The sequence below is a fragment of the Portunus trituberculatus genome, chromosome 9 (assembly GCF_017591435.1).
Source record: "Portunus trituberculatus isolate SZX2019 chromosome 9, ASM1759143v1, whole genome shotgun sequence".
NCBI classification, from domain to species: Eukaryota; Metazoa; Arthropoda; class Malacostraca; order Decapoda; family Portunidae; genus Portunus; species Portunus trituberculatus.
The window spans coordinates 8,884,873-8,896,334 of record NC_059263.1 but is presented as its reverse complement, the minus strand read 5'-3'; the positions used below and the strand labels follow the sequence as shown (position 1 = coordinate 8,896,334).

Genomic DNA, 11,462 nt, shown 5'->3' with positions numbered 1-11,462 from the left:
TTGCTCCGAGTCTACACACACACACACACACACACACACACACACACACACACACACACACACACACACACACACACACACACACACACACACATATACACAACACACACACACACACACACACACACACACACACACACACACACACACACACACACACACACACACACACACACACACACACACACACACACACACACACACACACACACACACACACACACACACACACACACACACACACACACACACACACACACACACACACACACACACACACACACACACACACACACACACACACACACACACACACACACACACACACACACACACACACACACACACACACACACACACACACACACACACACACACACACACACACACACACACACACACACACACACACACACACACACACACACACACACACACACACACACACACACACACACACACACACACACACACACACACACACAATACACATACACACACACACACACACACACACACACACACACACACACACACACACACACACACACACACACACAAATAAATACACACACACACAAATAAATACACACACACACACACACACACACACACACACACACACACACACACACACACACACACACACACAAATACACTCACACACACACACACACACACACACACAATACACACCAAGTCACACACACACACACACACACACACGCCCGGTAGCTCAATGGTTAGAGCGCTGGCTTCACAAGCCAGAGGACCGGGGTTCGATTCCCCGGCCGGGTGGAGATATTTGGGTGTCTCCTTTCACGTGCAGGTGCTGTTCACCTAGCAGTGAGTAGGTACGGGATGTAAATCGAGAAGTTGTGACCTTGTTGTCCCGGTGTGTGGTGTGTGCCTGGTCTCAGGCCTATCCGAAGATCGGAAATAATGAGCTCTGAGCTCGTTCCGTAGGGTAACGTCTGGCTGTCTCCTCAGAGACTGCAGCAGATCAAACAGTGAATCACACACACACAAATACACACACACACAAACACACATAAACACATAAACACACACACACACACACACACACACACACACACACACACACACACACACACACACACACACACACGAGACATATGAAGACCAAGGGACATCTGCGGCCTCTGGGACAGGTGGAGTCACTGATCAACACCTCAGCAGCACGTTTTCTATTTATATATCTATTTTTCAACTATGGGCGGATAAATCGGTTTACAATTTCAGCCACTTGTTACTCCTAATAATGAACACTTTTCTGGACGGCTTAACATGAGCAGAACACAAGTCACTACATTCCGCAACATTCCACAAACATATTTTCCTATTTTTTTATATTCCTAATTTCCTCAAACAAAAAAAAAATATCATTCGAAAACTGATCCAAACTTATTTTTTTCTTTAATCATTTGCATATAAGTGAGGGAGAGAAACGAGAAGGAAAACTACATCCATGTTTAGCACACTGTTTTCTCTAGCCTTGAGTGTAGAGTAGTGTGTGTAGCCATCCTTAAGAGACCACACAGCAGTCCCACACCATTACATCAAGTCCCCCAGTGCTCCAGATCGCCCAACACTCGGAAAGTTACGAGCATCTCTGCAACATCTCGCCCCAGCGGCTCCAGAGGTCGGCTGTGCAACACTCGAGAGGCGAATCGTTTTAGTGATAGGGAAAATAGATAAACAAAGAGAGGGAAGCCTGGATGAATACACTAGGGGTTAAATAGGAAAAATATACAGTGGTAGATTGAAAGATTAATTATTGGAAAATTGGCAAATAAAGGTGAAGGCATATTGTGCATTGACGAAGTGAAAATTGAGAGATGAAAGAAAAACTGATAGACAAATTGTAGATATATGGAGAGAGAGAGAGAGAGAGAGAGAGAGAGAGAGAGAGAGAGAGAGAGAGAGAGAGAGAGAGAGAGAGAGAGAGAGAGAGAGAGAGAGAGAGAGAGAGAGAGAGAGAGAGAGAGAGAGAGAGAGAGAGAGAACCTACACCTCACCCACTCATCCACGTCTCCACCAAATCACACACACACACACACATCCAACTACCCATTCACCTATCCACTTGTGTGTGTGTGTGTGTGTGTGTGTGTGTGTGTGTGTGTGTGTGTGTGTGTGTGTGTGTGTGTGTGTGTGTGTGTGTGATCTTCGTGTGTGTGTGTGTGTGTGTGTGTAAAAGTATATGGGGAAAAAAAGTGTAAAAGGTGTAATCTTGATCCTAGTCCAGTATCCTACACGAACTATAGCACCGGGGAGAGCTAACCATTATGCAAGAAAGGAGAGAAAGGAGTAATCTTGTGCCAGTTAGTCTCACCACCTCCTCCCTTAACCTGTCATTGGTGGCGAGTGTGTGCGAGCGGTAAAGGCTTAACACAAGGTTGGCGCATCAGTAAGCAGGTAAATACACGTTGACAAGGAACAGAATACATGGTTAACACGTCTTTAATTGAGCTTTAGATGAATTTATGACTTGGGTAATTGAAAGCACGTCCTGTATCAAGCTCACCATCGGTACAGTGGGCGTGCTCTCCTGACAGGTTGCTTGCTCTTTAGTCATACAAGACGCCAGCCAGGTTTGTGCACTTACTTTTTCATTAAGGTATGTGTTTATGGCTCTCTGTCTATACATTCATTTGTTTATATTCCTACGTATGTCTCTTTTGTAAGTATTTGTTTATATATGTCTATATACGAAAGAAAAAGTGAAGAAGCTTTGTAAATAATGGATAAATAAAAGAATAGATACCATGAGGTGATAGTGAGACGTCCAAGGCAGAGTAATTTAAAGTAAAAGTCTGTATGATATTCCTCCAGCGTGCATACAAAACACCGATCATTGATTCTCTGTTGTGTGTGTGAACGTTCTGGATGTGACGGCAAGAGTGAGTGAGTGAGTGAGTGAGTGAGTCCGTTGCCGCCCACACGCCCGTCATTTCCATACCAACGATGTCAGTGTCCCAAATGTTACATATTCTGCTCACCTTGAGTCTACGTTGCCCAAGATGTTTCCCCAGATTGGTCAACAAGGGACTCTGTGATGAAGGCGCAACAAAAACTCGATCTAGGTGCTCGACGCTGCCTGTATATATTGCAGGGCAGGCACAACACAATCACAGTCAGCTTCTGCATCGACTCTACACTCACCATGAACGCCAAGGTAACTACTGGGGCTGCTCACTCACTCTACAGTTCATGAGAGTAGCGGCAGAAGTCAATATAATCACACTTTGGGCATCACCTCAATGGCTTATCTTGTGCTTATCATCAGTCCTTCAAGAGAAGACACACAAACCTTTCACGTGTTCTGCCTGATTACATTTTCATTTTTCACCACACAGATCGCCATCCTCCTCGCCCTCGTGGCCGTGGTCGCCGCCGACAGCGACGAGTTCAGAGGCTACGGCGTGCCCAGGGTAAGCTGACCAAACACTGTCATTGTTCTTGTCCTTGGATGGGTCTCCTGCAGCAGTCTGGTGGGTCTGTTAGGTGTCTGTCCATTGCCTCAACTAACACAACACTGTTCCTTGTGTCGCCAGAGGTCCTCTGAGTCCTTCGAGTCCTACGAGTCCTCCGAGGCCCAGTACAACTTCCAGTGGGCCGTGGACCACGACCCCTCCAGCAACGAGTACGGCCACCAGGAGGCCCGCGACCATGACAACACCAAGGGCTCCTACTACGTGGAGCTTCCCGACGGTCGCGTCCAGAACGTTGCTTACCAGGTCAACGGCGGCTCTGGATACCTCGCCGACGTCACCTACACCGGCTCCGCTGAGTCCTTCGAGTCCGACGAGTCCAACGAGTCCTTCCGTTACTACGGATCCAACGAGTCCAAGTAAACTGTATCACTCAAGTCGTACCGGCCACCACATCCCCGCCACTCCAGACACGCCCCATGTCATGCTGAATACTTATTTATTCGCCTGTTTATTTATTTATTTATCATGATTATCTATTAAAAACGCCATACTTTACTTTCCTTTTCCTTATCCTTTACTATTTGTGTGCATGATTAATACGCGCCTCGCGGCCCACGCTTGGCGACACGTTCATCAGATACAGTAAACGTCAAACTAAAAAGATGAATATATACAACTATAGATACGTGCTACATACATACATACATACATACATACATACGTACGTACGTACATACATACATACATATACACTTATATGAATAAATAGATGAAAATATTATAAAGAAATAAATACACACACACACACACACACACACACACACACACACACACACACACACACACACACACACACACAAGCAGATTGATAGATAAACAGACAGAAAAATAAACATACTGATAGATAAGGAGAGAGGCATGTAGACAAAATATATATAAAGAATATTCAGCTTTATACTAGAAATGTAAATATCAATGTGCACAGACACAGACTGACAGACAGGTCATGAAAGAATATAGACAGCCAAGAGAACAAATGGACAGACTGAGATATAGATTTATATTCTAATAATTAGAAATAGGTAAAGAATCTGCAGTAATTATTTACATAGATAGACAGATTAATAGATTAATCGATAGATAAATAGATAAATAGGTGGAGAGAGAGAGAGAGAGAGAGAGAGAGAGAGAGAGAGAGAGAGAGAGAGAGAGAGAGAGAGAGAGAGAGAGAGAGAGAGAGAGAGAGAGAGAGAGAGAGAGAGAGAGAGAGAGAGAGAGAGAGAATTACATAAATACAGATAGGTAAACTGACACATAAACAGATACATATATGAACAGATAGATAGATAATTAATGTACAGATAGAAAAACAGACAAGTAGATTCATAACTAAATAGAGTGACAGAAAGACAAACTGATAAAAATACAAGTAGATATACAAAGGCAAAATAAGAAAAAAAAACAAGAATAAACGAGAGAAACAAATTTAAACAAGATATAAAAAAACAGACAGACAGACAGACAGACAGACAGACAGACAGACAGGCAGGCACCAAACAATAAACGTAACAGCTCTAAGTCAATACATGATTCACCAGAGCACAAGTAATTAATGAAGCAAGCACTTACATATTCCGAGACTTGTTTGTTGCTTCACTCTGCCGCCCCACATGACAACACTGCCCTCCCTGCCTGCCTGCCTGCCTCCCTGCCTGCCTTCCTGCCTGCCTCCTTTCCTTCCTCCCTCCCTGCCTGCCTGCCTGCCTGCCTGCCTCCTTCCCGCCCTCCCTGGCTCTTTCCCTGCCTGCCTGTCTACCTGTCTTCCTCCCTGCCTGCCTGCCTGCCTGCCTGCCTGCCTGCCTTCCTTCCTTCCTGCCTGCCTGCCTGCCTGCCTGCCTGCCTGCCTGCCTGCCTTCCTTCCTCCCTCCCTGCCTGCCTGCCTGCCTGCCTGCCGGGGTGAGAGGAGCACAGAGGCGAGGCGAGGCGAGGCGCGACGCTCACGACCCGCCCCCGTCAGCACCAGGTTAATTATGCTGACTCCAGTGTTCATTAACTTTCCAATGTTCTTTGGCTATTTGGTTGGCTGGTCTCTGTTTTTTTTTCTCTCTCGTTCCCGTTCTCATTTTATTCTGCTTTAACTATGCACTCTCCTTTTATCTAATTATTTGTTATTTAATCATTTATATCTATTCATTTTTTTTAGTAATGTCCAGTGTCCTTCACATGAAAGTCTTTCTTTCCATCCTTCCTCTGTTGTTTTTCCTCTATTTTTCCTTATTTCACCTCGACTTTCCTTCCCTCCTATCATTTCTCTGTCCCTCCCAACATCCAGAGTGGCTGCTGACAAGGAGAGGGCGTGGCAGCAGCGACACAGCAGCAGCAGCAACAATAATGGTGGTGGTGGTGGTGGTGGTAAACAGCAGCCATAAGTGACGAAAGCGAATAAGCTGAACTAGACCCATTAATCAACGCACATTTATCAGATGGGAGTGATATTAGAATACTGTTGCAATGTGAGCTATAAATACAAGTACTTACAAAATAGACTAAGTGTGTGGGGGATAGAAAAAAAAATAATTAAGGCGAAGGCAAGACACAGGGAGTAAAATGTAGGTGTAATTTCTTTTTCATGTGACGTGGCAGTTTTAAAGGTCACGATATTGAAGAAGAATGTACTCAGTCTTTTCTTTTTTTTTTCTTTTCATGTGTGTATGTAGTGTTCTTATTATCTTGCTTTCATCGTTGTGTGTATATAAATTCAAATATTTCTTTATAGGTTTGAGGTAAGTCGTTCAAACAAGATACGAGACAATAGTGACCCTTCAGACCGATTAAAACTGTGTACTTTGATGTTTAAATAAAAAAAAGAGAGGCGAACTGCACACATTACACAAGAATAGAGTTATGATATACAAAGCAATACATTTCTTCACCCGACAAGGTTGTATGTTAAAAGGTGATAAAGAAAGACAATGAGGCTTAATTAGAACATAAAACACATAGGTAACACCCACCACTGACTTAATTAGCGGGGTGCCAACAGGTAGCAGGTACTCAGCTAGGTGCATAACAAAAGGTGATTCACAAGTGAGGCACGCACAGGTGTTGCAGGACAGGTAATGAAGTGAGGCGTCAGGGAAACACTCATCAGTCAAGCGCCATATCAACACTACTACGTACAATAGTTAACCTTTCAAATCCTAACCTAACCTAACCTAACCTAACCTTTCGAAACCTTATTTAGTTTACCTGTAGTATGGGTTATGGTGGTTTTTTATGGTTTTAATTATCCTATTGACAGTTTAACCCCTTCAGTACCATGACGCGTTTCCATATTCATTCTGCTTACTATTTAGTGATTTTAGACAACCTCAGAAACTTATGTTGGGAATGAAATAGTGAAGACTCTTGCCATTCATTTTGTGACTTCCATAAAAGCTTCCTAATCACACCCAAACTCATGGTAAAAAGGTGTTCCAGTACTGAAAGGGTTAACAAAGGTTCTGCTTCATAAATGGGAGGAAACACACCAGGTAAACATTAATCTGTGCTCTTTGTAAACAATTCTGATGAGACAAAAATCTTTAGGTCTTTACATACATACATACATACATCATACATACATACATATTTACATGCATACATACATTATATATATAAATACATATACATACATACTAGTATAGTTGTTTTTAGTCTTAAGCCTCCCCCTTTCCCCCTTTGTATATTTTCAGCATGTATACTTTACTGCACTTTTAATAAACCACTGATCATTACTATCATTCTACATACGTACACATACACAGACAGACAAACCTTTAATCCCACGCACCTCGCCACACCTGCATCACGTACACGTATAATTAACAGGTACACTCGTGGATAGAAATCAAGTCACCTTCAACACACCTATTGCAATTTCCCTTCTCTGAATTCTGAATCCCCTCACCTTGTAACAATTTCCCGGAGGACAATTTATCACCAACACGTGAGAGGAATTAAGTTGGAGGGAAGGAAGCACAGGGGAGGAGTGTCCGCTTAGCTAGTCTACTATTTACCACTGGATTAAGGAGGCGTGGTGGTTCAGGTGGTATTAAGAGCGTCAGCATATAAGGGATGTTGTAAGTAGAGGTCAGGGTTGGGTTGGGCTAGGTTAGGTTGGGCTGAAATTAGGTTAGGTTAGGTTAAGATTGCAGGATTCGGTTAGGTTCATTTAGTTTAGGTTAGGTTAGGTTGGGTTGGGTTGGGTTGGGTTGGGTTGGGTAGATTCAGGTTAGGTTAGGTTGGACTGGATTAAATAAGGTTAGTTCAGGTCAACTTTAGTTAGTCCCAGGAAGTCCTGTGTTCGATTCTTAATTAAATGTATCTTTTTAAAATGACCATCACTTCCTTCGTTCATGTTATGTACGGAGCTTCTCTACACATACTTCAACCCACTTCCCTATCGTCTACACTCCACTTCTTTTTTATGTAGGGGAGAGGGACAGCCAATGGAAAAAAAAAAAAAAAGAAAAGATAAAAAAAAAAGCCCACTTGAGTGCTCTCTACAAAGAGGAAAAGCGTCAGCCAAAATTATGGAGCAAATGCCTCGATACCTCCCTCTTAAAAGAAGACAAGTAGTAGGAAGTCGGAAATACAGATGCAGGGATGCATAGTATAGCTCCCTTTCCATCCAACACAAGACAAGCCACATCACACATTGCCCTACACTGCGGCTACACTTTCACTGTCCCTCAACTGTCCACCCAAGCACAACAACCCTCACCAAAACACCTTGTTTACAGGAGAGTTAACAGTGTTTGGTCTGCAATGCAATGAAGGAACCAGTGTGCCTTCAGTTGGCGGATGTGACGTCATACAAACTGCCTATATACAGCGGAGGTCACCGAGGAGCAGCACAGATCTCCTCCAACATTAGCACTCGAGCCACAGCTCCCACTCAGCGCCAGCACCTTCAGCACTATGTACGCCAGGGTGAGTAATTCAGAGGGCAGTGTGATTTTTTTTTTAAATCTTTACAGAGGGTTATCATTGTTCTGGAGTATTAAGATTGATATTTCTGTACACTGTGGTCAATAAACTATCTATCTATCTATGTCTATCTATTTATCTATCTAAACTATTTTCAAAGGTTATGAAAATCATCAGCAGTTGTAAAGTGTGTTCCTCCTGCTAACAATGTGAGAAACGTGTTAATCTCTCAGTACAACCACAAAGCATCCTTAAAAACAACCTTTAACTTCAATTTTACGTCCGGCACCTCAGTGGGTCTTCTTTTATGAATTTTGTGGCCCTTCCTATATGTACAAAGAAAAAAATAAAAATAAAACCTTTGAAAAGTAATCGAGGTGCAATGATGTGTCAGAATCCATTCCATTTCAACTGCCTACGAGGGGCCTCATTCACATACATGACGCGGGTGAGGCGGCGGAGACTAACCAGTGCTCCTCTCCCTCGCCACAGATGCAGCTGCTGATTCTCCTGTGCCTCATCGCAATGGTCGCCGCCGCCGCCATCGCTGATCCCGACAAGGTTAGTTGGGGTGTTCGCTACATACCTTCCCCTCCTCCACAGTTAACTTAGTGTTCTATACGTGGTTCGAGATTCCTTTAGCCATGCGAAGAGTGAAGAGGCAAACTATAATGTTGTGATTATGTGAACCCAAAAATTACACTAAATCAATGCGTGTACAGGTGTAAGTCCCGTTCTAAATTACAAAGGGACACAGAGGAAGGTTTTAAAAGTCTGTCTCATAACATTTGTATCACCTTGATGCTGAACTGCAGTGAACTTTTAGACACACACACACACCATTTTTTGTCCTAGGCACCGCTTTGAGGTAATGACGGTGTACCTGTGAGGCTTAAAATGTGACAGAAGTTCATTGCATTTCGAGAAAGTATGTATGAGAGGGAGATATGAAAAAAAATCTAGTGTGACTTTCATTCTCTCTCTCTCTCTCTCTCTCTCTCTCTCTCTCTCTCTCTCTCTCTCTCTCTCTCTGCTCATCAAGAAAACCTTCTCTGTGTTTGCAGGTCAGCCAGGGTCGTCCTCGAGAGAAGAAACCCATTTATCTAAGAGTGACTGGTTTCTCTAACGGGCGATTCCTTATGGGATGAGACGATGCGGCTCACATCTTAACCGAACTCACCTTACCTAACCTAATCTTACCTAATCTAACGTAGCTTAACCTAACATACGCTTATAAGTTCCTCAGGTTTGGATACAAGCACGTAATTACCATGTCTTGTTGAGCATCAGTATTATAGTAGTGGCCAAGGCGGCGCTGTGGTGTGTTCAAGTCTGTCATGGTGGTTGATGGAAGGAGAGTTTGTCGTGATATCATTTGATTTGATCTTTTTGTGACAGATTCTCTCAATGTATGCGCCAGTAACTTACTCGTTCTCTCTTTCTCTCTCTCTCTCTCTCTCTCTCTCTCTCTCTTGTTTTTTGACCTATCAGAGAAAGACTGAAGAGGGAGATTGTGAAGTACTTAAAATCGTATTTCAAATTGGTGCTTCTTCAATAAATTATAAAAAAAAAAATAGAAGGAATTATATTAAACCCTGATAACGCTATGCACTCTCGTACGAAGATATATCTCCCACGCTCTCTCTCTCTCTCTCTCTCTCTCTCTCTCTCTCTCTCTCTCTCTCTCTCTCTCTCTCTCTCTCTCTCTCTCTCTCTCTCTCTCTCTCTCTCTCTCTCTCTCTCTCTCACCATGAAACATCTCTATCCACAGGACAACCAAGACCACAGTGGAGGGAAGTCCATCTTTGAAAAAATGGCCGATGCCTTTAGAAGACTGTTTGTAAAAGATGAGAAGTCAATGAAACATTAACGAAACCTGCCTCATCTCGAACCTAACTTAAGCTACCTAACCTAACCTAACAGTATTCTGACCCAATGTAACCTGACCTTAGAAATTACTTGTCCCAATCTTAACACCCTTGCGATTTTATTAGGTGTGTTATCCACCAAGGGGTTAACACGCTGCTGTTTTGCAATGCTGTAGGTTATTGTGACAGCTAATTGATGGATTCATTTGTGATGTAGATTCAGTGTTCAACGTTTATCTATTTATCTATTTATTGCATACTGCTCCAGTTCTAAGATTGTTCAGTGTTTATAGACATGCATTACTAATTGGTGTTGTTCAATAAATTATCATATAACAATGTAAAATGAATTATATTTAACCCTTTCTAAGTCCCTGCACACACACACACACACACACACACACACACACACACACACACACACACACACACACACGTTAATTTTCTCTCTCTCTCTCTCTCTCTCTCTCTCTCTCTCTCTCTCTCTCTCTCTCTCTCTCGCACTGGAATATTACCATAGTTTCTGTTCTTATTCACTTATCTTTACTATTTTTTTTTTTTTTCATATTCCTGTTCATCGTCACCATCCATCTCCTCTTCCTCCCATTCTCCCCTTTCCTCTTCCTCCTCCTCCTCCTCCTCCTCCTCCTCCTCCTCCTCTTTCTCCTGTTCGTCGTCCCAATCCTCTTCCTCTTCCTCGTTTCCTCTTCCTCTTCCTCTTCCTCTTCCTCCTCCTCCTCTTCCTCCTATGGCACGGGTCAACACCTCTGCTGCTGCTGTCTGGTCTTTCTTTGCGTTCGTATATGGCGTCTCCGTAGAGTTTATGAGAAGTCACGCCTTTCTCTGAATTACCTGCGGCGGTTCAAGGTCACGGATGCACCTGGCTGGCTGGCCGAAAGGTTGATGACTGGTGTGTGTGTGTGTGTGTGTGTGTGTGTGTGTGTGTGTGTGTGTGTGTGTGTGTGTGTGTGTGTGTGTGTGTGTGTGTGTGTGTGTGTGAAGGGAAGTGAAATAAAGGGAAGGAAGATAAAAAGATATGGATAGATAAATAGATAGATAGATAAAATAGTAAAGAGAGAGAGAGAGAGAGAGAGAGAGAGAGAGAGAGAGAGAGAGAGAGAGAGAGAGAGAGAGAGAGAGAGAGATGCACGCACGCTGGAAGATC

General features: G+C 43.3%; 1 protein-coding gene and 1 long non-coding RNA gene across 2 annotated transcripts; both read left to right on the top strand.

Moving 5' to 3' along the window:
- Positions 1–3,064: 3,064 nt before the first annotated feature.
- On the top strand, positions 3,065–4,013 carry LOC123501289 (pro-resilin-like). The gene is made up of 3 exons (XM_045250046.1): positions 3,065–3,199; positions 3,381–3,455; positions 3,579–4,013. The coding sequence occupies exons 1-3, from the start codon at positions 3,080–3,082 to the stop codon at positions 3,876–3,878; spliced, it is 495 nt and encodes a 164-aa protein (XP_045105981.1). The 5' UTR covers positions 3,065–3,079; the 3' UTR covers positions 3,879–4,013.
- Positions 4,014–8,347: 4,334 nt separating this feature from the next.
- On the top strand, positions 8,348–10,643 carry LOC123501286. Its single transcript, XR_006673601.1, has 3 exons — positions 8,348–8,432; positions 8,922–8,990; positions 10,201–10,643. It is a non-coding gene; the product is annotated as an uncharacterized LOC123501286 (long non-coding RNA).
- Positions 10,644–11,462: the final 819 nt, after the last annotated feature.

What these genes read in the sequence shown, in the direction of transcription:
- LOC123501289 (XM_045250046.1), top strand. Translation starts at nt 3,080, where the DNA reads ATGAAGGCGCAACAAAAACTCGATCTAGGTGCTCGACGCTGCCTGTAT. An exon ending in CACTCACCATGAACGCCAAG is followed by an intron (nt 3,200 to 3,380) that starts GTAACTACTGGG and finishes TTCACCACACAG; the next exon opens with ATCGCCATCCTCCTCGCCCT. An exon ending in GAGGCTACGGCGTGCCCAGG is followed by an intron (nt 3,456 to 3,578) that starts GTAAGCTGACCA and finishes TTGTGTCGCCAG; the next exon opens with AGGTCCTCTGAGTCCTTCGA.